General features: G+C 48.2%; 2 protein-coding genes across 2 annotated transcripts in view; one reads left to right on the top strand and one right to left on the bottom strand.

The window, feature by feature from the left end:
• RFLNB (refilin B) overlaps nucleotides 1–5,619 on the top strand; it is a 7,096-nt gene extending 1,477 nt beyond the window's left edge. Inside the window, exons 3-4 of the mRNA XM_077749830.1 lie at nucleotides 35–144; nucleotides 2,345–5,619. Of these exons, the coding sequence (XP_077605956.1) occupies nucleotides 35–144; nucleotides 2,345–2,675 (441 nt within the window). The 3' untranslated portion in view covers nucleotides 2,676–5,619. The remainder of the gene's footprint in view (nucleotides 1–34; nucleotides 145–2,344) is intronic.
• A 6,634-nt stretch (nucleotides 5,620–12,253) lies between these two features.
• On the bottom strand, nucleotides 12,254–15,718 carry LIAT1 (ligand of ATE1). Its single transcript, XM_077749829.1, has 2 exons — nucleotides 15,499–15,718; nucleotides 12,254–12,799 (listed from the first exon to the last, which is right to left on the bottom strand). The coding sequence occupies exons 1-2, from the start codon at nucleotides 15,716–15,718 to the stop codon at nucleotides 12,345–12,347; spliced, it is 675 nt and encodes a 224-aa protein (XP_077605955.1). The 3' UTR covers nucleotides 12,254–12,344.
• Nucleotides 15,719–27,973: the final 12,255 nt, after the last annotated feature.

The following is a 27,973-nucleotide window of genomic DNA, read 5'->3' as shown; positions in this document are numbered from 1 at the left end:
TGGCCTGTGGTCTAACTGCCTTCTCCGTCCCCAGAATCCAGCATCTCCCCCCAGCCCCCTGGCCTTCGCCTGCTCGCCAAGGCTCTGCCCCCTGTCCTTTGGCGAAGGAGTGGAGTTTGACCCCTTACCGCCGACGGAAATAAGGTAAATATAGCAGGCCCTGCTTTGGTTGAGTTTTTTCCAGTTTTTCATTTTTGGGTCCAGCCAGAAACTGATGCTTGTTACTTTAAAAAAGGAGCTAATCACAGAAGTGTGCCAAAGGCTTTTCATAGTGTGCTGGGTACCACTTTGGATTTCTTCGCCTATTCTCACCAATTGAATACGTAGACATGCCTCTCAAAAACCAGATCGTGTTATACATAAAGTCCGCGACTTGCTTTTTGCACTTCGTGCACCATGGCCATCAGACAGTTACGATTTTGTAATAAAATAATTCCTCTTTTCACAAGCTGCTTCCCCCGTTTCCCCACCCCTGCTTCAGGGTGCTATAACCTTGTCTCCGATTACAATTTCACTTGTAATCTGAAGCACCATCCTTCCTCTGGGAATGTATCTCATCCAGGATCACCTGGGGGCAGAGATTCACTGAGAGCCTCTGTTAAAGATCTGTCTTTTCAGAGAAAGGAATTTTACTTTTGGTAGCTGGTGGATTTTTTGCTGGAGTCTCAGTTCCCTTAAAAACAAAGGGCCCTTTGATGGGGAACAAAGGCAGCTCACCAGTGTGGAGGTGAGCGCTTCAGCCCTTGATTCCTGGGGAGTTTGTATTTTGAACGAAATNATGTGATGCTCATTCTTATTTCAAGATCTGTGAAGCTGCCATAATTATTTAGTAAAATGAATTAATGCTTTGCTTACATTAAAAGAAAAGAAAAGAAAGGAAGGAAAGAAAGAGAGAGGGAGGGAGGGAGGAAGGAAGGAAGGAAAGGGAAGGAAGGAAGTAAGGGAGGAAGGGAGGAAGGAAGGGAAAGAAAGAAAAGAAGGGCACCTAGGTGGCTCAGTTGGTTAAGCGTCTGACTTCAGCTCAGGTCATGATCTCGCAGTTCGTGGGTTCGAGCCCCGCGTTAGGCTCTGTGCTGACAGCTTGGAGACTGGAGCCTGCTTCAGATTCTGTGTCTCCCTCTCTCTCTGCTCCTCCCCTACTTGCTCACTCCCTCTCTCTTTCTCTCTCTCTCTCTCAAAAATAAACATGGGACACCTGGGTGGCTCAGTCAGTTAAGCATCCAACTTCGGCTCAGGTCATGATCTCGCGGTTCGTGGGTTTGAGCCCTGCATCGGGCTCTGGGCTGACAGCTAGCTCAGAGCCTGGAGCCTGCTTCAGATTCTGTGTCTCCCTCTCTCTCTGAGCTTCCCCTGCTCACACTGTCTCTCTCTCTCTCTCAGAAATAAATAAAACATTTTAAAAAATAAGCATTAAAAAATTATTAAAAAGAAAGAAAAGAATAAAAGGTAGGTTCCAAGTTACCAAAGAAGGACTTTTAACAAAAGTAGAGTATGGATGTTAATTTATTTTATTGAAATCAAGACTGTAATTGGCTTTGATTGATAAGGACTCATCTCAGAGTTTCTGGTTTGAGGGCATCTCCAAACTGAAGGCCAGGGTTGGACCAAGCACTAGTACCTGGTATCACTGAACTTTCAGAACAGCATTCAGGGTTCCTGGGTTCCATCATCCTCTCATCAAAGAGCCGATGGTGGGGGCGCCTGGCATAGTCAGTAGAGCATGTGACTCTTGATCTCAGGGTCCTGAGTGTAAGACCCATGTTGGGAATAGAACTTACATTAAAAAGAAAAAAAAGGAAGGAAGGAAGCAAGCTAGGTGCTGGTGACTTCAGGGGACAGAGAATACCAACCATTCACCCCTAGTAAAGCGGTAGAATCCACCTTGTTATACCACCAGCAGCACTTGCTACTTGTTAACCCTCTGCTCCGTTACCGGGCCCCTTCGCAGAAAGGAGATGCAAGTTGACCGAGCTCTTCTAGCTTAAACACGTGGGCTTGGACTCCGGGGCTGCTGCCCGCCATGGGAAACAGCACATGCAGGGTAAACTGTGGGATCTCGCACACCTGCATGTAAACCCCAGCCCCGCTACTCACTCCCACCGTGACCTTGACCTCTGCACTTCCATTTCCTCTCCCAGAGCGGTTGGTTCAGATAAATTAGATCCTGGAAGTGAAGTACTTAGAACCGTCCCACACAGTAAGTGCTTCAGCTCCTTGCTGCTTCTGACCAGAGTAGCCACAGCTCAAGGTTCGCACCCCACGAGAGGCTCAAGGTCACAGTAGGGATCCCTGAGCCCCAAGCTCAAGGGAAACGGCTTCATGCTGCCTTGTATCTCCCTCCAAGGTACACGTCCTCGGTCAAGTATGACTCAGAGCGGCACTTCATTGACGATGTCCACCTGCCCCTGGGCCTGGCCGTGGCCTCCTGCAGCCAGACAGTCGTCTGCATCCCCAACTGCACCTGGCGCAACTACAAGGCTGAGGTGCGCTTTGAACCCCGCCACAAGCCCACCCGCTTCCTCAGCACCACCATCGTCTACCCCAAGTACCCCAAGACCGTCTACACCACCACTCTGGATTACAACTGCCGCAAGACGCTGAGGAGATTCCTGTCCAGCGTGGAGCTTGAGGCCACGGAGCTCCTGGGCAGCGACTGCCTCTCGGATGAGTGCTGACTCAAGCCCGGGTGGGGCTGGACCAGCTCTTCCGCTGCCCCCGAGTGCAGCTCAGGCCCCAGAGGAGTCTGCCCTCCACATGCCTCTGAGCCCGGCCCGGGGAAGGAAAAAATGTCACGGCATCATCTTAGAACCATTGAGAGAATTTTCGGTTTTTAAAAATGGTCAAATTGCTTTTAAAAGGAGTATATTGCTAGTTTGCTGCTGCCTGGTGTCCCCAAAGTCTCAGTTTGATGAGAAAACAGGAAGCCAACTGGAGCCAAAGGAAAAGGGCCCCAGTTTGAAATCGGGAGGGAGGAGCGAGCTCTTCTTCCATTGGCCAGCTGGCCTGGGGGAGGCCGGGGTGGGGCAAGGGGGTCTGGAGACATCGGCCCGAGGTGTTCCCCGAGAGCGGTGCTCATTCAGTAAGCTGTGACATCCATGTGGGTTCAGTCTGTGGACAACCGAGTTCCGTGCCGTATTTTTTCCCATTTCCATTGTGTTTCCTGTTCACCAAAAACTCTTGGAATTTTCGAAATCTTTTTCATGATATCAAGGAAGGAAGGAAGGAAGGAAGGCAGGAAGGCAGGAAGGAAGGAAGGAAGGAGAAACCCAGACCACAATATAAGATGCTTTAAAAAAAGAAAGAAAAGCTTCCCCGTGTTCTGACCTCTCAGGAGAGTCAGGTCAACAGCGGCCAGCTTGAGAACAGCAGCTTCAGTTCTGGTTCCTTCCACCCACTGGTTCCAAGCTTGGGCTCTGGCAACGCGCCTTGAACCCTTGGCATCTGCTGATGTCTCCACAGGCTTGTGGAACTCTTCTGATATGTATTTTGGGCTTTCCAAATACTTTCCTATGTTTTCATAAGGCAGAACATAGCAGAGAGCCCTTTTGAGAGAAACAGCATTTTTAAAGAATGCTTAGGGAAACCACTTTTGGGGACTCTGCGAGGGGCTTCTGCTCACAGTGGGAAAGGACGGCCACACCCAGGCCTTGCTGCTGTCTGGGAGGGGGCAGAGGTAGATGTTTCTGGTAATCTGTTTCATCAGGGTGGGTGTCCTCTCCAGGGACCCCGGGTCAACTGCCTTTAGGACTGCCTTTAGGACTTTGACGGCGTCAGCACTGCAGAGGAATCCTCCAGTGCCTTAGGTCTAAGCCCAACAGCAAGAAAATCGCCCCAACCCCCACTCCAGGTGAAGGAAAGGTGACTTCAGGATAGGAATTAATGTCACAAGTCAAACTCTCAAAACTTGGGCACTGTTGCAATGGCACATCTTTTTCTTAAGCGCTTAGTTTAGTGTGACAGTCAGGGCGTTAGGTGCGGATGGAAGATACTTCGTGAATTCGGCCGAAGTGGCTTCAGAAGCGGAAATGGCGGATGGGCCAGAGGGTGCGGAGGGCCAGGCTGTCTCTGGTTTCTGCCCCCTGCCCCCCCTGCCTCGCCCCTGCCCCAGCTTTTTCTTCTTCCTGCCAATCCCCAACGTTTTTGAGTAAAGAAAGTGGCAGATGGCTTTTTTTCTTCCAATATTGGAAAGAACATTCCATGGATATTTCCTTTGAATACATCCACATTCTCTCGAGTGCTCAAGGGTTATAGTGTATCGTAGACCTGGATTCCCACCGTATCTTTGGGTTTCTGTTGATGGCTTCTGTGTGTCCTGAGAGCTCTGTAAGTACCCTGGAGCCATAGCAGGGACCTTTGTACTGAGGAGAGCAGGCGTGATGATAATCATTCTCCTTTAAAGTCATTGGAAGCCTCTAGAGCCAAACTGCCGGGCGTCCTCTTCCGCTTTAACAATGTTTAGCCCGTCGTGCCCATAACTGTTTGGCCACATCTCTCAGTTGGGTCTGTGGCCCTGAGTGTGCTATAGTGAAGTTGAGCAAGCAGGAACCCGTCAAGGGGACCCTCGGACTCCACACACCCCTTCGTCGTGCAGAGTGACAAATGCCGTCTGCCTTTGGAAGAGTAAAATTACCTGGCATCTCTTGACAAAAATGGATTTTTCTCTCTGATTTCATAATCTTATCATTGAAGACGAGAGGTAAAGGTAATTTTTAAATTGCATTAAGAGAAGTCCCAAGGCTTTGCTCTGGCCCAGCGGGGACACTTGGGTGAGCTCAGGACAATACGGTGGGCAGCATGGCAGCAGAGACGTGGGAGAGCATAGCCTTTGAACACGGCCACGTTTTGGGATGTCCACGTGAGATGTCTTTGTTTTGGGGGTTGGGTTAAGTTCAGGCAAATCAGTCTAGGTGAGAGAATCTGAATAATATCAGTAAAGTAAGTAGAAGGGAGCGATTGTGAACGTGGAATGCCAGTGGGAAAGCAGCTTGTATCCTAAGTCATTCACCAGGGAACCAACTGTAGTTCTCTCTCGTCTTTTCTATTTCTTCAAACCTGCTTTCTGCAAGTTGCAAGAAAGGAAGCATATGAAGATGCGATGGGACACGTAGGGTGGATCCAATGACATTGATCATCGGTGATTAGTGTTAGTTTACAAGGTGGACACAATGGTTTTTAAATTTTGCTCATTAAAACCAAACATTCCTAAGCATGTCTGAGAGATACAGTTTACTTCTTAAGTAAAAAGTCTTTGGGGCGCCTGGCTGGCTCAGTAAGAAGAGCATGCGACTCTTGATCTCACGGTCGTGAGTTTGAGCCCCGCGCTGGACATGGAGCCTACTTTTTTAAAAAAGAAGTCTTTTTTCCCAGTCTCTTAAATTATAGTTTTCATGTAATAAGGAAGATTTGTATGTTCAGAGAAAAGTTGTTTTCTTTTCCAATTCAGACCTTTTAAAAAGAATGATTACCTTTTCCTTGGACTCTCTTCCTGTTTCTAACCTTAGGAGATCCAGAATAGCATTTGACAAAAACTCCTTTTTAAATTTATCTTGACATCTGTCCCATTCTATTTTGCTTTGTGACTTCTTCATTTAACAATAAATTATCTTTAAAGAAACAGAACTTAGAGATGCCTCTCTTTTTCAAAGTAAAATTGTAACGTTTTGATGAAGAAACAGGAGAAAAACAGCTCCTCCTCTTGAGAAACGTTAAGCTGGGATTGTGCTTTAACCGTATCCTGTCTCGGTTGGGAGGGTGCGTTCCCCTGGGCGAACAAGATTTCACAGGGACAGGCAGGTTTAGGGAATTTGTTCCCAAATTCAGTGTGTCCTATCCTGCATCTGCCCTGCAGTTGTGACCGGACCAGTCCTTCCTCCACCCCTCCCCTTTCAACTTCCCTCTCTCGGGTGCCTGGGTGGCTCAGTCGGTGAAGCGTCCGACTTCGGCTCAGGTCATGATCTCACGGTCCGTGAGTTCGAGCCCCGCATCGGGCTCTGTGTCTCCCTCTCTTCTCTGACTCTCCCTTGTTCACGCTCTCTCTCTCAGAAATAAATAAATAAATGAATAATAAAACATTTAAGAAGTTTACAAAACCCAAATTACCTCTCTCCCATTTTACAGAAGAAATACACGTGTTAGTCTAACACATCTTAATTTTATGGTGGGGTGCTGCTCTGGGCTGGTGGAAAAGCCCACAGGCACTAGACAAAGGGACAGAAACCTCGGTGTCGGGGCCCCAGGACCCCACTGTGGGGCTTCATGTCTGTCAGTGTCCTACACATAATTTTGTCAAGAATGAAGTATGGTAGCAGAAATTAGATTGGCCTGTGTTGGGAAGTTCTTCCTTCTGATGTCTCATAATGTGAGGCAGTTGAAGTGATGACACTATTCATTTAATACCCACAATCTCTTCAATCTCAGACTATTGTCTTCCCTGAAGGAAAGTCCCTGTGAGCAAAGTGTTGATAAGAAAAGAGAGTTGATAAGAAATGTGAAGGCATCTTATTTCATTCAAGTGTCAAATTCATGGCAAGACTCTGTGCTTTAGATAAAGCACTTACAACTCAAGTATGTCCCAGGAATGCATATTATCATTTATATACTGTCATATCCTATACATATATTTAAAGCCAGTCTCTTTTTAACAGAAATGAAGTCTAATTTGGCTGGTAGGGATGACAACAAGAACTAATATTGCCACTTAGGTTATATAGTGTAAATTTCCCATAAAATGAGTGAGCTAATAGCAGTTCCAAGGTTTTGTTGGAAAAATATTTAAAGTATGTAAAATTAAAGCTATAATTGTGTGTGTGTGCGCGTGTATGTGTGTGTGTAGAGAGAAGCAAATACATGTTGAAATTAATAATGTTTCAAGTTTCCCTCGAAAAATACCTTTCTGAGCGTATCAGATTAAGCTGGTATCTCGAGAAAAAGTAGTAGATGTAATTAACAATATGATAAATCCTTTTTCTTTAACATTTTTAAAGTTTATTTATTTTTCAGAGACAGAGACACTGTGAGAGGGGAAGGGCAGAGAGAGAGAAAGAGAGAGAATCCCAAGCATGCTCTGTGCTGCCAGCACAGAGCCCGATGTGGGGATCAAACTGATTAAACTGTGAGATCACAACCTGAGCCAAAACCAAGAGTCAGATGCTTAACTGACTGAGTCACCAAGGTGCCCCTAATAATAAGATAAATCTTAGGAAGCCTTTTTGGTATATTTCCCAGAAATGTGAAAAGTGAATGAGTTTATTGATTCAGTAACAAATCATACTGCAAAAAGTGCCTCTTTTCAAAGTTATTTTTTTAATGTTTTATTTTTGAGAGAGAGAGAGAGAGAGAGAAAGAGACAGAGACAGAGAGAGAGAGGCAAGTAGGGAAGGGACAGAGAGAGACGGAGACACAGAATCAGAGGCAGGCTCCAGGCTCTGAGCTAGCTGTCAGCACAGAGCCCGACGCGAGGCTGGAACCACGAACCATGAGATCATGAGTTGAGCCAAAGTTGGACACTCAACCGACAGAACCACCCAGGCGCCCCTCAAAATTAAATTCTAATAATTTTGTTTTAGAGTATAGACACTACAAAGTGTTTGTTCATAACACTACTCCCCAAAGTGCGCTCTATGGAATAAAATAAGGTTCTATGATGAAATAAGTTTGGGAAGGTATGCCGGGTGGCTCAGTCAGTTAAGCTTCCAACTTTTGGTTTCAGCTCAGGTCATCATCTCACAGTTTGTGAGATCAAGCCCCACATTGGGCTTTGTCTGTGCTGACAGTATGGAGCCTGCTTGGGATTCTCTCCCTCTCTCTCTTCCCCTTCCCTGCTCTCTCTCTCTCTCAAAATAAATAAACATTTAAAAAAAAAAAAGGTTGGGAAAATGAAAAGCTGAAAATACCACATACATTTACTGCAGGGCTTCTTAGAGCACCTGCATGCATGGGGCGCCTGGGGGACTCAGTCAAGCGTCCAACTTTGGCTCAGGTCATGATCTCACAGTCTGTGGGTTCGAGCCCTGCGTCGGGCTCTGTGCTGACAGCTCACAGCCTGGAGACTGTTTCAGACTCTGTGTCTCCCTCTCCTTCTGTCTCTCTCCCACTAGCACTCTGTCTGTCTCTCTCAAAAACAAATAAACATTAAAAAAAAAAAAACCCACCAGTGTTTAGAACACCTGCATTAGTCAGCTTTTGCTGCTTACCAACCACAAAAGCAGAGTGGCACACAGCTGCATTAACTTCTTGCCTAAAAGTCTATCGGTCTGATAGGGCAGTTCTGCCAAGGTTAGCTGTTAAGTTCAGGTTCATGCCACTTGTCTCTGAAGCAGGCTAGAGAGGTTATTTGGGGCACATTCTTCTCATGCCAGAGGTCAAAAGATCCCAGAGGAGCACATAGAAACATACAAAACCTCTTAAAGCCTGCCCTAGGAACTGCCACTGAGTCATTTCCACGCATGTTCTATTGACCAAAGCAAGTTGCATGGTCAACCCTAACATCAGCGGGTCAGGGAACCATACTCTCCCATGAATGTGGCGAGGAGCAGATATCTGCTGTGCAACAAACTATTCTAGCCTTTAATACGATAATGTGGATGGAGAATCTTCAATAGGGAAAATCTAGGATGTAGCATTTTCCAAACTCATTGGACCAGAGAACCCATGAGCACTTCCTACACTAATGAAGGACTAAAAAACACAGGGCTAATGTTTTTTGAAATGCACTTTAAGAAATGCTAGTATAGACTGTGTGTGACAATCAGAGTCCAGTCAACAAGGCCCAAATCATACTAGATATTTCCAGCAGATGGGATTTCATACAGAGGATTGATCACACAGATGTCAGAAGGCTAAAAGAACGAAAAAGGGACCCTGAAGTAACCCCAATGATTAGTAACTGCGGGGAGCAGCCCCCACCCCCACCACCCCCCTTATGGAGATTTCCACCTTAAGAAGTTAGAAAAAGATGAAACCTGCAGTGGAAGAAAGAAGGAAATAATAATGATTCCTACTGATGAGATTGAACCAGATCCATAATTGTGAACATTTTAAAAACAAAATTTTGATTCTTTGAAAAAACTGATAAACCTTAGCTAGACTGATCAGGACATAGCACAAATCACCAACGCCATGATGGCACAGAGGCCCCGCAGGCACTGAAAGCGTACTAAGGTCATACTAGGAACAACTTTATGCCTATGAATTTGACAACTTAGTTAAAGAGGAGAATTCCTTCGACAAACTTATCTTACCAAACTGACACAATGAAATAGAAAATCTGAAGCAAAGATACATCAAACTCTATATATCTATAAACCGCTGTTCTTCAAAGACTCCTTTAAGAAAATTAAAGGTAATCCACAGACTGTAAAAAAGACTTACACCTGACAAAAGACTTATATATCCAGGATATACAAGGAGCTCCTAGCAGGCAACATTAAAAGATGAATACCCCTGTTAAAAATGGGCAAGGGGGCCCCTGGGTGGCTTAGTCGGTTGAGCGTCAAACTCTTGATTTCAGCTCGGCTCATGATCTCACAGTTTGTGGGTTTGAGCCCCGCATCAGGCTCTGCACTGAGATTCTCTCTCTCTCTGTCTCTCCCCCTCCCCTGCTCGCACGCTCTCCCTCTCAAAAATAAACATTAAAAAATATATAGTTTTTTTTAAAAATGGGCAAGGGACTTGAACAGACACTCCACAAAGAAAGATACCTGGATGTAAAATGCAGCACATGAAAAGGTGTTCAACATCATTAGATGCCAGGGAGATGCCAAATAAAACCACAATGAAATACCAGGCGATAGTTATCCGAGAGAAATGAAAACAGGTCCAAAAAGGAGCCATCCATGACAATTGTATTCACAAGAGCCAAATGAAGTGACTGCAGTGTCTGTCCATTTAACAGGGACTGAAATGTCTGTGGCATATATTCATACAATGGAATATAACTCCATAATAAAAAGGTTCCAAGTTCTAAGTTGGCACTTTTTTGTTTGGCCCCAAGGCCCCCAAAACCCCAGACGTTGAGACCCTGGCTTCGTTCCTCCCACATCCCCTCTTCTCTTCACCCCAGAAATTTGTTTTGTGGTTTCTCTGAGTGGACCAGCCACTGAATCCCCGTTTCTTTGTGGAGCTCGCCCTTTGATGAGGTGAGCTCCACGCCATCACCGGGACGGTCTCTCCATCAGCTGTGGGGCTCCCCCCACCCAAAATATCACTGCTCAAAACTCTTACTGGGGCCTGCGTGCTTCCTAGGCGCGAGGCGCTTGCTAAATGCTTTGTGTAATTATTGCATGTGGGTCTCACAGCACTGAGGTGGGTACCTGCATCCCTCTTTCCAGATATGGAAACTCACGCTTGGAGAGGCCACTCAGTTGGCCTGAGGTGACACAGTTAGCACATACAGTGGGAAAGAGAGGAATTCAGCTCTGATGTCAGAACTCCTCATTTTCACCACTACGCCGGACTATCTCATAGCAGAAAGGGGACCCCCGGCCATCCCCACTCTTACCACCCACGGAAAGAAAACAATGCAAAGCGACCAAGGCATCCTGAGCCCATAGACCCTTCTGTGCACCGCGCTGCCAGCCACTCTGGTTGACCCGGAGGCCACAGGAGGCGCAGCCCCGCTTCCCACCCTCTGCTGGCTTTACTTTGAGCACTGGGGTGTCGGGCAAGGTCCTGTGGCTGAGCGTTAACAGGTGCGCCCTCTCCTCCTCCCCCTGGGGCCGAGCCAAAGCCCTTGTTCCTCTTCACTTGACTCCATGGGTGCCCTTTGACCTGGACAGCCACACAGAGAGGGCCTTTGCTGTCTGTTTGAGGGCCCCTGCCAGGGGGGCTCTCCAGGGGAGGACGGGGCTCTTCCAAATGGGAACTCTGTAAGCAGCTATCTAAGCAAAGGCGGGAAGAGGGTTGCTCGGTCAGCGGGGGCTAACAGCGACCCAGATGACCACTCTCGCTTGCCTTTCAAAAACGCATTGTGATGTTTTGTATTGGCTTCCAACTTTTCCCGAGTACACTGCAGGTCTTTAATTCCTCGGAAGGCAGGGACCTGACCTGAGACCTCTGCTCTGACCCTCTTGGGCCCTACCTATGTTGCTCAGAGACTACCCTATCCCTCGGAACGCTCAGTCTGCATCTCTGAGCCTGCGGGTGATCCCGGCGCCCCCAGCCAAAGTGGGCTTCTAGGCCCACACGTTTGGTAGGCTGGAAATGCCAGGAAACTAACGACCCCCACCCCAGCACCACCCGTCGGCCAATGCCATGGGCAGTAGAACAGCCCAGCTCCCTCACTTGGGCGGGATAAGCTCCAGTTACCCAGGATGGAAACTGGTTTAAGTGTCCCGAACTGATGGTCTGTCCCTCCCTGTGCCTCCTCTACTGATCTTTCCATTACCTCCCAAATAATCTATTTGCATCCTTGTCTCAGGGTCCACTTCTGGACCCAACCCAACACATGGCCCTCACTCAGTGAGTATTTGTGAGAAGGAAGAATATTAATTAATTTAGGATAAAAAGCATAGAAAGGCCTTTGTAATGGTCCAGAATTAAAGTCCCGTTTGCTTAAAATCCCGTTTTAAGGGATTAGAGGACTATATGTACATATTTTTTTAAGTGAGGTAAAATTGGTATGTAACATTGCAGACATTCCAGGTGTACATTATAATTCAGTACTTGCCCACACTACAAAGTGATCACCACAAGCCCACAAGTCTGCTTACCGTCACCCATCACTGTGCAGTTGGGCTCCTTCACCCATGCCCCCCTCCCCCTGCTCCTTCCCCTCTGGCACCCAGCAATTTGCTCTCTGGGAGGGGCATATTTAGAAGGGAAGCAATATTCCTTTTGAGACTTCTCATAATTATCTCCCAGGGATGTTGTTCTGGAACTCAGTTATTTTGAAGACCACATCAGGGCAGGGAGTGTGTGTAATTTAAAAAAAAAAAAAAAAAGACTCCAGGATATTTGGGGCGCTTTTCTCGGGCCTAGAGAAGCATGCTGTGTTTTAGCGGTACATTGGTTTAAGATTTAGAACTGGGATCATCTACACACTTTCTCTTTCCGAGGGAAAGATTACAGACATCTGCGATGAGAAATTGAGTGAGAAAGAGATGCCAGCATAGCTGAGAAGAAAAAAAAAAAATCCTGCAGCAGCCGTGTCCGTCACACTGCTGAGGTTAAGGGGCTGCGGCTTCCCGGGGGGTTCAAGGCCTGGCAGAAGCAGAGAGGCCGACCGCCTGGACACACCAGACATCCGCTTCCTTCCGACGGAGCTCTGATTTCCTTTTATTATTCTTTTTTAACACGTAAACCTGTGGTGAGGACAAGGCGCAAGCCCGGGGCGGCGGGGGTGGAGGTCACTCTGGCAGAGCCGCGTCGGAGCGTGCCAGCGAGCCTTCGAAGGGCCCCGGGCGGTCGGCTCTCCTGCCGTCGGGGCCGCGGTCTTTATCCGGGAGGCAGGGGCGGCCCCCGGGGCTCTCTGCGCACGCGTCGGGGTAGAAGCCCTTCAGGGCCAAGACCCGGTACCGCTTCCTGCGGTTCAGTTTATATATGCGAATCCTTTCTTTCTCTGCCTCCGGGTCTGCGAGCATGCCGTCCCAGCGCAGGCTTTCGTTGACCTGCTTCGACAGGTGCTCCTCCATCTCGGCGACAGGGCGGAGGCTTCGGGGGGAGGAGTACTGGGGGGCGGGCTTGCCCTCAGCTTTGTCCGCCTTGCGCCCTGGCCTGGGGCCATGATCTCTGCCGGGACTTAAGATGTCATGGAAGGAGGAGGACAGCTGCTGATTCTTCAGGCCGCGACTCTGATGCTTATCTGCTGGGCAGACGCAAGGTGTTAGCGCTGTGCGGGCTGCTGCCTGTCCGGTTGTGATGCCCAAGTCACCAAAGATGTAAGGGGGGGGGGGCGAGGCTGGGGACCTAGGGCTCAGCTAGCCCAGCCCACCAGCTTCATACCCACCCACTGGCTCCATGCTTTCCATCAGGTCATTTGGGGGGAAGGAGGAACCATTTATTGAGCACACACTATAGGCCAGGTCCTCTTGATAAAAGCTATCAGTCCTATTTTCCAGGTGAGGAAACTGGGACCCCAGAAGTCTGATTTAACGGGGCACCTGGGTGGCTCAGACCCTTAAGTGACTGACCCTTGATTTGGCTCAGGTCACTGTCTCGCGGTTTCTGAGTTCGAGCCCTGTATCAGACTCTGCGCTGATGACACAGAGCCTGCTTGGGATTCTCTCTCTCCCTTCCCTTACCCTCTCTCCTTCTGCCCCTCCCCTATTCGTGCTCTTTCTCTAAATAAATAAATAAATAAACACTTAAAAAAAAAACTCAAGTAATATCACATAGTGAGTGGCAGGGCCAGGACTGGAACACGGGCCTGCCTCCCAGCGCGCTGGTCTTTCCACCATGCCATCCGTGCCCCACATGCCCACCGAGGTACCCTCCGGTTCCAGGAGTCTATGACTCTACCCCTAGTCCAGACTTCTGCGTGATGGGAGAAATGGAGAACAACACAGAAGCTCTCTACATTCGACCGCAGAAAGCAGTATTATGCCAAGCCAGGAAATACTTTTGCTTCATGTCTTGTTCTGCTATTTCTTATATTCATAGCATTTCTGAACTGTAGAACACTCATATAAAATACTCTCAGTTGTGGCTCTTTCATCAGCTCATCGTTCTGCTTTTGGGGAGACTGAAATCCCTCCCCAAAAAGAGAAAATAAGAAAAAAAAAATCCCGTCTGGACACTTCCGTGTCTTCCTACTCCTCAAAAATAACTTGGCGTCCGCTGCTGACGGTAGGAGTTACACACCACCATCAAGTCTAGAGTCAGAAGCTAAGCCAAAAAGACGAGAAGTTTCTCAATTTGGTTTTAGAGATACACATGGGGCTTTTGGACTAAACTCCAAAACTTCTTTCTTGCCTTTCCATGAAGATCCCACACAAAGAAGTCATCATAATCTTCCCGTGGCTCCCTCCCCCCAATACAAGGATGACACGGAGAAGGCTGCCGCTCCTCTGCCTCCCACCTGCCTTGGTGCCAGCTCTGCGCGCAGTGGGCCAGGGCCCAGGACCTTGAACCAAGGATTAACCATCCTGCAGGTCAGGGCTGCTGCGCCGGGATCAAGGAGAGCCGCCTCTCTGACTGGCAGAGCGCCAGAGGGGGACCTCACAAGTGACACCGGAGACTTAGCAGTCAAAGGCACGTGCCTTCTGTGTCACCACTGCACTCTCCTTAAAGTGGGTGCTCAGTGTCTCGAGAAACTGGGGGGATGGGTGGTTCTGCGAGAGGCCTTTCGTGAGATACAGGTAGCCTGTGGGATTGTGGGAGGTGCTGGTGTGTGTGTATGTGAGGCATCCATAAGACTGGAGAGCCCGGAAGGCTCAGTCGGTTAAGCGTCCAACTTCAGCTCAGGTCATGATCTCACAGCTTGTGAGTTCGAGCCCCGCACTGGGCTCTGTGCTGACAGACAGCTCAGAGCCTGAGTCTGCTTCATATTCTGTCTCCATCTCTCTCTGTCCCTCTCCCGCTCATGCTCTGTCTCTCTTTCTCTCTCAAATATAAACATTAAAAATTAAAAAAAAAAAAAAAGACTGGAGAACCTGAGTGCATATGGTCACGTGTCCAGGAAACGTCGAGGGGTGGGGTGGGGTTTATGCATGTGAGTGTGTCGTAGCAGACACACATATATGTGCTGGGAAAGGGTGCGCCTGATGGGTATCTGTACTTTAGTTTTGTTTGGTGGTTATAATGATATAAGGGGGTTGTCGTTGAGGGAGCTGGGGATTATAAGAGTATGCAGGAGTGACTGGTGTGACGGTGTGTGTGTGGCTGATGGCTGGCCCTGCCTAAGGAGGGGGGCGGGGGGCGGAAGACAATCTGTGCAGGAAAGATACTTTATATGCATCTACAGGATGTCTAACATCTAGAGGGCAGGTGCCCAGAGAGCATGACACAGAAGGCAAAAGCCTGTGTTTCTGTGCATGTTGGTTACTAGTGTCCTAGTACCTAGGATTGAGGAAAGTGTGTGTGTGTGTGTGTGTGTGTGTGTGTGTGTGTGTGTGTGTAAGGGGATCCTTGTAGGAGGGCTTGACATTTCTGTGGGCGAGGTGTGGCTGTTTAAGATTCTGAGTTTCAGCTGAGGGATCAGGCAATTGAGAGGATGTCCGGGCAAAGCTGAGTTGCTGTGTGGACCTGGGAGGCTCTGCGGGAATATCACTGCGTATGTTGGGGATCTCTGGGGGGGGGGGCAGAGGGTCCCCATGCATGTTGAGAATTCTCCATGTAGGATTTGGGGTCTCTGTGGACACGTATGGCTTTTATGGGTAGGGCCGGCGCATCACTGTGTTGCGTTAAGTGGGAGGATCTGTCTGGGACTGGAGGGTTTCTGTTTCTGCTCCGAGGTGGTCGTGCAAGTAGATGAGGGATCTTTGTGAGGAGTGGGGACAGGTGACCTTGGAGAAGAAACTCTGGCACAGGAGCTGAGGCCACCGCGCTAGCTGCTCCTCTTACCGTCCCCCTTGCCCGACCCTTTGGTCTTCTTCTTCTTTTTCTTCTTCACCTTCCGTTTGCCCAGTTCTGAGGCTTTGTCAGCGATGGGGGGCAGTTTCGCTCTCTGCGAGCTCGCAGTGCCACCCTCTCGCTCCTCCTCCTCCTCCTCCTCCTCCTCCTCGTCGCCGCCGCCCTCCTCACCGTACCCGTACCCGGACGCCCTGGTCCCTCTGCAGTCCATCCGCCCTCCCGGCCGCCACCTGCGCCCGGGGCAGCCCAAGACCCGCTGCAGCTGAGCGGGCGGCTGCAGGAGCTAAGCGGCAGACTAGAGCCACGCGTCTCCATGGCGACCGCCGCACACCGCGCTTGCGCGCTAGCGGGAAGCTGCCGCCCAGGGGCTCAGGGGCCGCCCAGGGGCGTAGGTGTGCGCATGCGCCTTTCAGTCCGCTTGAGACTTCGGGCCCGTCCGTGGTGTGTGCTGGAGGAGTCGAGAGGTTCTAAGGTTTGGGCTGACGCAGAAGTTCACTTCTGTGCTTTTAAATGCTGTTGGTTGTCTACTAAATTTTTATCTCCCAAGTTCCAGTCTCGGTACGTCCATCCTCGCCTTGCAAGCCCAACGCGGCTCAAACAAACCTGTTTCTCCATGGTTTTCCTCGAACAGAACAGCTGGGTGGGCGGAAACCTCCTTCCCCTACACTCTCCCTGCGCCCTCACCTAGGCCGGACTCCCGGTCATGTCTGGCACTTGAACTTCCCGACCCCCGCTCCTAACTGGCCTCACAGATTCGTTATCCGCGCACCTGCTGTAATGAACTTTTCAAGACAATTGGCCAAATTCCACTCTCTTGCTTAAATCCTATCAGTGGGCTCCCCGTCACAGTACCTATCAAGACTCAACTTTAGGGGCGCCTGAGTGGCTCAGTCGGTTGAGCGACCGCCTTCGACTCAGACTCAGGTCGGGATCTCACAGTTCCGGAGTTCGAGCCCCGGATCCGGCTCGCTGGGCCCGCTTCGGTCCTGTGTCCCCCCACTCTCTTTGCCCCTCTCCGGCTTGCACACACGTGTCCTCACTCTCTCTCAAAAAAACAAAAAAGAACAAAAACAGAAACTGAACTTTAGTGTAGCTTACGAGGCCTGGTGTGATCTATTTCCCTTCCCGGGGCTTATCCACCACAGATTGTATTTTCCAAAAAATGACTGCAATAGTATCTCTCATCCCACTGTGCTTTTCTAGAATCCTGCTTCTTCCCCATCAAGAGACAGAGTCTTAGTCCATGCCCCATCAAACTGGGTGGATTGGTTGACTCACTTATAACCCATGGAAGAGGCTGTGGCTTCTTAGCTAAGTACTGCAAAGTGATCGGCAGCATCCATGTTAGCCTTGGAGATTTCAGCAGCCTGGAAGGAAGTCTGATACCTCAGGGCTGCCATGCTGTGAAGGAGCCCAAGCTAGACCACATGGAGAGACCCTAAAACTATGTGAAAGGGGAGAGAGAGAGATGCCCCAGCTGCTCCAGTCCCCACCTTTCCACATCCAGCCAGCCATCGACTGATGGCAACAGCAGGAAAGACCCCCCTATGCAGGCCAGCCCCACCCAGCCAAGCCCATCCTGAGTTCCTGACCCAGAGAAGTTGTAAGAGATAAAATGATTTGTAGCGGTTGACAAAACAAAGTTTGGGGGTAATAAGATACCCAGGAATAGTTAACTGGAGCATCAGTCTTTGATTTTAACCATTGTAGTGATGAGGTTTTGGAGTGACGGTGGGGTCGTGGGATTCGGAGCTGACGACTAAGAAAGAATTCTTGAATGTTTTTGCTGCAAAAAGACGATGTTATTAAAGCACGGGGACAGGGACTGTGGGCAGGAAGTGCTGCGCTGGGGTTGTCAAGAGTGACTGCTTATATACTAGGAAGTTGGGGCAGGTAAGGACAAAAGGGAGACCTACGGAGGGACTTTGATCTGCTACACAGGACTCCGAAGATACCCGAGGGCTTGCTCTTGTGCAGCTAAGGTTGTTTTCCCTCTAGTAAGGCATTAACATTGGGACGGCAGGGCAGGGCGTTCCTGGAGAGGAATGTTATACTCTATTTGCCTCAGGTGTTTGTCAACGGGCTGCAGGTTAATAGGAACTTTAATTTACCTGCCATTTCCTTCTTGCCTTTGTTCCCCACATGGCAGTGGAGGGTGATGCTGGGGCTCCAGGAAACTGAGTCTACAGGTTTCTGGAGATTAGTCTATTGATAAAATTGCCTTTTTCTTGTAATTTACCAAGACGCTTGTAAACTGATGGAGACTCCTGTCCTACAGGACTGCGATCTCTGTCAGTTAACCATTTGTTTTCTTTCCCTTCCTTTGTTCTTGGGCAGCCAGAAGTGCCTGAGGAATATGACACACATCCCACCTCGGGGTGGGGGTGGGGGTGCTAGCTTGTGCTTCGCCCTCAGCTTGCCTTATGCTCCCTCATTACTAGAATGTATGAAGTTGTATTTCTCTGTGGTTGTAAGTACCATTTCCCTGAGGACTAATGACAGTGAGCACCTTTTTTTTTTTTTTTTTTTAATGACCTGAGCTGAAATCGAGAATTGAATGCTTAACTGACTGGGCCACCCAGGAGCCCCAGTGAGCACTTTTTAAACTGCTTATTGGCCATTTGTGTATCTTCGTGAAGTGTTTGTTGAAGTGTTTTCCTGCTTTGTAATTGGAATGTTTATATTTTTAGTGTCGATTTGTAAGAGCTTTTTACATGACTTGGATATAAATCCTTTCTCTGTTATATGATGGCAAAAATATTTTTCCAGGTCTGCAGCTTGTCGATTATTTTCTTATTGGTGTTTTTTGATAAGCAGACATTATGGGGCGCCTCGGTGGCTCAGTGGGTTAAGTGTCCAGCATCGGGTCAGGGCACGATCTCACAGTTTGTGAATTTGAGCCCCACATCAGGCTTTCTGCTGTCAGTGTGGAGCCTCCTTGAGGTCCTCTGTCCCTGTCTCTCTGGCCCTTCCCTGGATGCCCTCCCCCCCCCCCAAAAATAAATAAACATTAAAAAAAAAAGCAGACATTTTAAATTCTGATGAAGCCATTTTATCAGGGTTGCGTTGTTTTCTTTTTCCTTTAGTATCCTCCCCAAAGGGTCTTTCCTTAATCTAAATCACAAAGATAGTCTTCTGTTTTCTTCAAGAAGCTTTATGGTTCTGAGGTTTAAGGTTAGATCCATGATCCACCTCAAATTAATTTTGTGAATAAGGTCAGATAAAGGTCAAGATTCATTTTTTCTAAATAAATTTCTAATTGTTTCAGCAATTTTCTTTCTCTTTTTTAGCAGTTTAAAAGATTTTTTAAATTTTTATTATTTTTTAAATGTTTTATTTATTTCTGAGAGAGAGAGAGAGACAGCGTGAGCAGGAGAGGGTCAGAGAGAGAGGGAGATGTAGAATCTGAAGCAGGCTCCAGGCTCTGAGCTAGCTGTCAGCACAGAGCCCGACACGGGGCTCCAACCCACAAACCGTGAGATCATGACCTGAGCTGAAGTCGGACGCTTAACTGACTGAGCCAGCCAGGCGTCCCTCAGCAGTTTTGATTGAAGAGATATTTCTCTCCCCACTGACTTGACTTGGTTTTTTTTTTTTTTTTTTAAATATCAACTAACCATATATGTATGAATCCATTTCTGGACTCTATTCTGTTCAATCAATCTGCCTCTCCTCCCACCTATACCACATTGTCCTGGTTGTAAGCTTTACAGTCAATGTTGGTGTCAGGTAATATATGTCTTCTAGCTCTGCTCATTTTCAAGATTGTTTTGACTATTCCAGACTGCTTTGCTTTTCCATATATGTTTTCAAATCATCTTGTCTATTTCCTCAAAATAACCTGCTGGGATTTTGATGCAGATTGCATCAGATCTATCAAATTTGGCACTCCTTTACTCAGTAATGACAGTCATTAGTATTGATCCACGCACAGGCATGTGTGGACACATTACTCTGTAAAGGACTCTTCTGTTGTTCTATATGTGTGTCCTTAGTCCTCTCAGACCCCGGCAAGATCCCTAATGTGTCCAGCACAACTCTGTATATACTGAGTGCTTAGAATCTGCCTTTTGCCTGTCTGCTTTTGTCCGTAGGAGTTAAGTGAAATGTAAATGACAGAGATCCTTTGTGCAGACGATCGCCTGCTAGTAGAGATGTCAGGGTTGGCTTTTCAGGTTCTCTGCCCTACTCCCCTGGGTGCTTGTAGACAGGTGCTTGGAAAGGCTGGCTTCTCCTTTTCCAAGAAAGGCTGGCGTGTCTCCCCGATCATCTGGTCCTCTGTGCCTGGCTGCTCATCTGGCAGGTGGCGGCATGACCGTTTCAATTCCTGATTTCAGTGAAGGTTGCATAGAGGTTATGTTGAGCCAGCCAGTCAGCTTTGAAAGAGAAAAGTCACATCCAGCAAAGGAATACAATTTTGAATAATCACAAAAAGCTCTTGCAAGTATGGGGTGCCTGGGTGGCTCAGTCGGTTAAGCATCCGACTTTGGCTCAGGTCATGATCTCACGGTTCGTGGGTTCGAGCCCTGCATCGGGCTCTGTGCTGACAGCCAGCTCAAAGCCTGGAGCGTGCTTCCAATTCTGTGTCTCCCTCTCTCTCTGACCCTCCCCTGCTCATGCTGTCTCTCTTTCTCTCTCTCTCAAAAATGAATAAGACATTAAAAAATTAAAAAAAAAACAAAACTCTTGCAAGTAGAGATTGGGGAAGTTTATCCCAATTTGATAGATGAGGGGAATCAGAGAGATGCAAAGTGACTTGCTCAGTCTCTCTCTCTCTGTTAATTAGCCACCAAATTGGGCCTGAAATTGTAACTGAACTAATGTGAGTCCCCTCCTTAGTGAGTTTCAGGGTCGAGTAGTCAGAGAAAGGAAACTTTATTTGCAGCAAATTAGGAGATCACAGAGAATAACTTCCAAACCTGTAACTTGTAAAGCTGTGACTTCCCAAGCAGGGGTGTGTGGGTTTCTTTTGTTTAGGGTTAGAGTGAATATTCAGAAAGAGGAGTTATGTCATTGTAGGCAGAGGTGAGCATAAGGTCAAGGGAAAGTGCGTATGCATACCTTGTATGTTATACTAATGAGGGTCAGCTCCCTCTTGGGTAGATATTTTAGCATCACGCTGAAGTAGAGATAACTGCCAGGGACTCCAGGGTCCATCTGCACAGTTGTGAGTCACGGTTGAGCTCAAACTGGTCTGGGTGGGCAGGGCTGCCCTTTCAGCTTTTATCATAGGACGCTGTGCCGGCAGAATCTTTCGCCTGAATTAAAAGACAGGCTGGAAGTTGGGCGCCTGGCTGGTTCAGTTGGTACAGCATGTGACTCTTGATCTTGGGGTCTTGAGTTTGAACCCCATGTTGGGGGTAGAGTTTACTTAAAAATAAGCTGGAAAGATGACGAAAGGAAACTGGGAAAAGGCTGAGTGGGTACATGCAGGTGGGCAGTAAGGGTCGGGTCTTGGGGTCTTGTTGGTGACAAAATCCACGTTCCTAGTTGCACATCTCTTGCAGGAAAGCAGTTGGTTTTACAGTGATGTTCACTGACCAACAGAAGAGATGATAGTCTTTTCATTACTTGTTTGAGCTTCCTTGTTTATACTTTCTCCTTGTGGTCGCAGTGGCTGGTATTGTTTTGAGCAGGTAAAAGCTGAGGATTCTTTACAAGGATCAAGTTTTCCCTGTGGCCAGCCCTGCGTGGGCATGGCTTGGAGAGCTTGTGACTTTGTCCCTTCCTGCTGCGCGCTGAGCCGCGTGCCTCCAGCTGGCTGGGCTGCTGGGTCGCCCTCTCTGCTCCGCCCGGCCCACTTTCTCCACTTTCCCCACGCCTTAGTTTTCTCCCCGAGGCCACTAGGCGGTTTCCACTCTGCAGCCGCTCCGGCCTTAGACTTGGACAAGTAGAGACCCTGCCCTGGGTCTTGTACTTCACAGGCCCCTGCTCTGCCCCTCCTCCAGCTGTCTCCCCACAGGGCAGGGAATCTGTGGAATCCAGTGGTCCTGCTCACCTAGTCCCTCTTTCCCATCCTTTTTTTTTTTTTAAGTTTATTTATTTATTGAGAGAGAGAGAGCATGCGAGCAAGGGAGGGGCAGAGAGAGTGGGAGAGAGAGAATCCCAAGCAGGCTCTGTGCTGTCAGTGTGGGGCCCAGTGAGGGGCTCCAACCCACGAATCGTGAGATCATGCCCTGAGTCAAAACCAAGAGTCAGATGCTTAGCCAACTCAGCCCCCCCGGGTGCCCCTCCCCCACTCGTTTAGCCCATAATCCGAGTCCCTGCCACCTTGGACTTTATTGGCCACATGACCCCAGCCCATGTGTAGGAGCTGTCTGGGCCTCTTCCCTGGCCCTATCCTCCCGAGTAGCTCTAGGCCAGGGGCAGCATAGACGGAAACTCCTAGGCCAACTGAGGTGTCCAGACCTATGCCTTCAAGGACCTTGTCAGTGCAGGTTGGAGCTGGGAATGGGAAGGAGGGTGGGCAGGCCACGGGCTGGGTGCAGAACCCCAAAGGCCCTGAAATTTTAAATTTAAATCTAGCCTCACAGATTGTTACGGAGGTCTGGTTGTCAAAGTAGGAAACAGTGCATATTTTATTTAACAGTATGTCCATTTAATTTATAACTTTTAATATTTAGACATATGGTATGTGGGCCTCCATTTCCACTCTTGCCCCGGGCTTTGCAGCCGTTAAGAGCAGATCTGCTCTTTATCGTTCCTCCTTTTATAACCCACTCTGGCCGCTTCCTGATTTTCCCTTGTTAAATAACAAAAATTCAGCTGAATAAATGTGAAGATCTAATTGGCTTTCTTAATCTATTCGTGAATTGGACAGCATCCCATCCAGCAAGTAGAGAGATGTGTTGCTGAGCTGAGCTGAACGAAAGAAAAGTTTTTAAAGGCAGAGAGAGGGAAGAAAAAAGGAGAGACAGAAAGGAGGGAAAGGAAGGAAGGAAGAAAGAAAGGGAGGGAGGAAGAAAGGAAAGAAGGAAGGGGGAAAATTATTACCAAGAAATGCACTGTTTAGGCAAGATTGCCCTCCTAAGGGGAGAGGAAGGGATCTCTCAGTATATTTCCTAGTATTGACCAGGAAATTCCATGTTGACTGGTTAAAGGTTACATTTCTGGGGGGTTGAAACTGCAGTTAGGTTAGGTATTAAGTCTTGGTTAGCTGACTTGGCCTAAGTGACACCATTTTGAACTTGTGGTTTTCTTTTTTACACACTTCATACTTCATGTTATCTTAAAAAAAAAAGTGAAAGGAAAACCTACAACCAGTTATATAAACTGCACTGTATCCATATGGTGGAGTCCCTGGGAGCTTCTGAAACAGAATGAGGCAGTTTGATTTAGGCTGATTCGGGACAGAGGCCAAGAGAGTGCTCATGGAGGAGTGCAGAGCAGCATAAATGGTTTGCTAACACCTGCTCCCCTCCCCTCCCCTCCCCCCCCCACTTCCCTCCAGCTCCGCTGAGCTCCTTGCTGCTTCTTCAACACTCTGAGACCTCTCAGCTCTCAGCTCTTTACACATGCTGCTCCCAAACACTCTTACTCCAGATGTCCTGCCTTTATTCTAAAGGGTGCCAGAATACGCCACCCCCAAATATACCTCTTTCAAGTATGGTTTCTTTTGAGCTAAAGGCCATTGAGAACTAGCAGACACCGGAAAAGCTCTAAAAAGTCTTGTAAAGGAAATTGACATTTATAAAGGAAATTTACATTTGTAGAGATGTCTCCCTCCCCCATTCCAGAAGTGAACTCTTAATTCAGAGACATCACTGGCTTGAGTCGGCATAACAGACCTTACTAGGCAACCCTTCTTACCATACTTCTCCTGGCCACCTTCCCACATTCACTCCCGGGCAGAAGCCCCACATCCCCTTTCCTTTGTTTAGCCTCAGAGGGCACATAAGCCTCAAGCAGCTGGCCCCCTCCTGAGTCACATTTTTTTTTGTAAATTCTGGAGTGCACCTAATTAAAACTTTTATTCTCTTGTTAACCTGTCTTCTATCAGTTTAATTCACAGCGCCTAGCTACCAAACCTTGGAGGGTAGAAAGAAAAAGATGTTTCCTCCTCTACAATGCAAATATTACCTTATCAGAGAAGCCTTTCCTGACTGCTGTCCCTGACAGTCCTTTATTTTCCTTCAGAGCACTTACCGCCATGTGACATATACATCTAAGTTGTCTATTTGTGCCTCCTCTGGCTGTCTGCTAGAATATAAGCTGGGAACTTTGTTTTGTTCACTGCTGAAGCTCCCATACCTGAATCTGTGCCATACATACAGCAAACGCTCAGTAAATACTTATCGGGGGCGTGTGTACAACTCTCATCTTGGGGTTGTGGGTTCAAACCCCACACTGGGTGTAGAGATCGGTAAAAAGAAATAAACTTTAAAAAATAGGGTGCCTGAGTGGCTCAGTAGGTTAAGTGTCTAACTCTTGATTTTGCCTCAGGTCATGATCTCACAGTTCCAAGATCGAGCCCTGAGTTGGGCTCAGCGCTGACAGCATGGAGCCTGCTTGGGACGCTCTCTCTTCCTCTCTCTCTCTCTCTCTCTCTCTCTCTCTCTCTCTCTCTCTCTCTGCTTTTCCTCCTACTGGTGCGCATGTGCCCACACTCTCTCTCATACAAACAAACAAACAAAAACAGGTAAAATGGTTGCCTCTTTGAAAGGAAGGAAAAGACAGTTTTCACCTTATTTTTTTCTGTGATGGTTAACTTTGTTGCCACATGCATATAATACTTATTTTTCAAATGATTTCTTTTTTTAATTTGAAAGAGGGGGGAAGAGGGGCAGAGGGAGAGGGAGACAGAGAGGAAGGGAGGAGGGAGAGAGAATCTTACGTAGGCTCTCCACTCAGCGTGGAGCCGGACTCTGGGCTTGATCCCGTGACCCTGGGATCATGACCTGAGCCAAAATCAAGAGTTGGACGCTCAACCAACTGAGCCACCCAGGTGCCCCTCAAATGATTTTTTTTTATGTTCCATAAATTCATCAATAGGAGTAAGAATTTTTAAAATGTGGTTGAGTCCCATGATGGAATTGATGTTATTTTATGGGAATGAAAAGCAAGCAATGGTCACATGTGACCACACGGATGAATCTCTGAAATGTTGAACAAAAACATTGCAAAAGAACACAGACAAGCAACTCTATAGAGACAAGGGGGAGGAAGAGGGAGTAAATGGGAAGTAATTATTTAATGGATTCTTTTAGTATGATGAAAAAATTTGAAACTAGAGAGAAGTGGTGTTTGCACAACATTGTGAATGCACTAAACGCCACTGCATTGTACACTTTAATATTGGGAGTTGTATGTTATGTGAATTTCACCTCAATTAAGAAGCGTAGAGAATGTTACCATTTACATAAAGTTTAAAGCGTAAAAAGACAATATTATATATCATTTTAGGATGCACAGGTATATAGTAAAAGCACAAAGGAATACCAGGAAACCAGAAACCCTAAATCCTAGATAAGGTTACCTCTGGAGGTTGGGAGGTGATCATGACTGGAAAGGTTACACATGGAGCTTCCACCGTATTGGAAACAATTCATTTCTTTTCTCTGTTAAAAAAAATTTTTTTTTAAGTTTATTTAGCTATTTTGAGAAACAAAGAGAGGACAGGAGGGGCAGAGAAAAACAGAGAGAGAATCCTAAGCAGCGTCCACGCTGAGCAGAGCACATCCAAGTGCCCCATCTTTTCTTTTCTTTTTTAATGTTTTTTTATTTGTTTGTTTGTTTCTGAGAGAGAAAGAGAGAGAGACAGTGTGAGCAGGGGAGGGGCAGAGAGAGAGGGAGACACAGAATCTGAAACAGGCTCCAGGCTCTGAACTGTCAGCACAGAGCCCGACACGGGGCTCAAACCCACAAACCGTGAGATCATGAGCAGAGCCGAAGTCAGACGCCTAACTGACTGAGCCACCCAGGCGCCCCTAGAGATAGGATCTTTAAAGCAGTAATAAATAAAAATGAGGATATTAGAGTTCAGTGTGACTGGCATAATTATAAGAAATTAGGACACAGACATGCACTGAGGGACGACCACATGAGGACGCATCAAGAAGAGGCTGTCTACCGGCGGAGGAGAGAGGCCTCAGAAGAAGCCACCCCTGTCAGTACCTTGATCTTGGACTTCTGCCCTCAATAAACATGGGAAATAAAATGCCGTTGTTTTAGCCACCCCGGTCCATCTTTGTTGTGTCAGCCTAAGTAGACTCATTGGGATTTTCCTCTTCTACCTCCCTGTGCCCCCCCGCACCCCAGTTTCCCACTGGCCACAGTTCTCCCTCTCCACCTCCCATCCCCCACCTTATATCACAAGAGACAAGAAACAAAATAGGCGCAGAAAAGGGTGGGAAGGCCCAGGGATCTGCCGGTGCCCGACTCATCCTCCCATCTCCCATTTTTAGCGTTTTAAAATCCCATCTTCGGACCTGGGCGTAGCCCATGTGGGAGCTGGGGTTCCAGGGGGAGAAACTGGCAGTGAAAATGCCAGGAGCTCAGAGAACCGCTTGGGCTGACCGAAGACCTGGGGGGTGCAGGAAGCCCAGGGGGNCTGTACTGGCTCTGGGACCAGATTGCTTGGATTTGAATCCTGGCTCTGCTATCTATTTGCTGTGTGACCTAGAGCCATACTTGACCTTTTGGTGCCTCAGTTTTCTTACCTTTTAAATAGTTGTAATAGGGGCACCTGGGTGGCTTAGTCGGTTAAGCGTCTGACTCTCGCTTAGGTCATGATCTCGCGGTTCGTGGGTTTGAGCCCCGCGTCGGGCTCTGTGCTGACTGCCAGCTCGGAGCCTGGAGCCTGTTTCAGTCTGTGACTCCCTCTCTCTCTGACCCTCCCCTGCTCACGCTGTCTCTCTCTCTCCTAGAAATAAATAAAACATTAAAAAAAAATTTAAATAGTTGTAATAATGAATACTTACATTCTAGAGTTGTTGACATTAACACAGTTGCTAGCGCAGCAGCACAGGAGGTAGGAAAACAGCAAGACTGCATACAAACCTGCTTTCTGCTCCTTTTCCTGCTTCTATTCTTGCTAGGACCTGTACCCTCACTTTTCCACTCGCCTGAGAATGCGAAGAGTGTGTGTCGTCCTTATAAGGGTACAGGAGGTAATGGTTTCTTTAGGATAGGTCATGTCTAAGGAAGGACCGGGCGAGGATGTCGGGAAGAAGCCATCGCCTGTGTTTCGCAGCCAGCAGCACCCCTCGCCTCCACCCCGGCCCTGAGCGCCGCGCAGTGACACCCGGGCCCTCGTCGTTGTTCTAACCAGTTCCTGGATGCCCGAGACCACGGTCCTCAGTAAAACCCCCGGACCCCACTCAGAAAGGCAAGACTCCCTCCCTTCCTTTCTCCGCCCCCCACTCGTACCTGCACTCTCTCTGTGTACGATAAACCCTCCCTCCCCCTCCTGCGGGCCTGCATTTGATTTCCATCCTGGGCACAGCCTGGGACCCTCTTGGCTGGTCCTGTGGGACCCCCACCAGGTCCCCAGAGCCGGCCTGGCGGCATCCCATGTGTAGGGTCGTACTCTGTTTTGTTCTGCTTTGCTTTGAACTTCATGAAAGAGTTCTTCCGCCGCTTCCGTTTTGGCTTCAAACTTTCTAGTTCCTCTTCTTGCCGCGCTCAGGCAGAGGCCCTGCAGGCCAGCCATCCCCGGGTGGGAACCACCACTAGCCTCTCAGGCAAGGACTGGCCTGAGCCCGCAAGGCCTGTGATTCACTCTAAGACTCTGAGGACTTGACCTTGGCTGCCTACCTGCCCCCACAACCCACAGTTTCCTGGTATAAACCCGGAAGTATTTCTGGCACTTTGGAGACAGTATTTGAGACACTAGTCCACTCTCTGCCCGGCGTTGGCCTCAGGATATACATTCCTTTCTTGTTTCTTTTTTAATTTATTTCAATTAATTTATGTATTTTGAGAGAGAGAAAGAGGAGCACGGGAGCAGGGGAGGGGCAGAGAGAGAGAGGGAGGGAGAATCCCAAGCAGGCTCTGCCCTGTCAGCACAGAGCCCCACTCAGGGCCCCATCTCATGAACCGTGAGATCATGACCTGAGCCAAAGTCAAGTTGGACGCTCAACTGACCAAACCACCCACATGCCCCCTTTTTAAAAATGTATCTTCTATCATCTATGTATCTATGTAGCTATTTATTTTGAGAGAGGGAGCAGGGGAGGGAGAGAGAGAGAGAGAACATTTCTCGTTTTACCACCGCTCCATCATCAGCGGCCTGTGGCTGAACCTGGTCTGTCGGACGCCCCCAGAGCCAGGTGCCCTTGCACGCCCCCCATGCCGGTGTCATTCAGATCAATAGTTATGTCTCTAGACAAAATGGCCTGGGTACAGAATGAGTGATTAGACACTCTCAACTCCCTGCTTGATTCTAAGATGACATTTATTTCTGGAAAACATGATTTTGTGCAGTGTGTGGAAGCCAGCGAGACAGACGCTTGCCACCAGGCCTTGG

Source organism: Crocuta crocuta, unplaced genomic scaffold, assembly GCF_008692635.1.
Source record: "Crocuta crocuta isolate KB4526 unplaced genomic scaffold, BGI_CrCroc_1.0 scaffold149, whole genome shotgun sequence".
Lineage (NCBI taxonomy): Eukaryota > Metazoa > Chordata > Mammalia > Carnivora > Hyaenidae > Crocuta > Crocuta crocuta.
Note: the sequence above shows the minus strand (reverse complement) of the source record. Positions and strands in the feature narration are given on the sequence as shown.

Bases quoted from the DNA above. Each gene is read 5' to 3' on its own strand.
- LIAT1 (XM_077749829.1), bottom strand. From the start codon at position 15,718: ATGGACTGCAGAGGGACCAGGGCGTCCGGGTACGGGTACGGTGAGGAG. The intron at 12,800-15,498 runs GTAAGAGGAGCA...TCTGCCCAGCAG, and splicing joins AGGGTCGGGCAAGGGGGACG to ATAAGCATCAGAGTCGCGGC.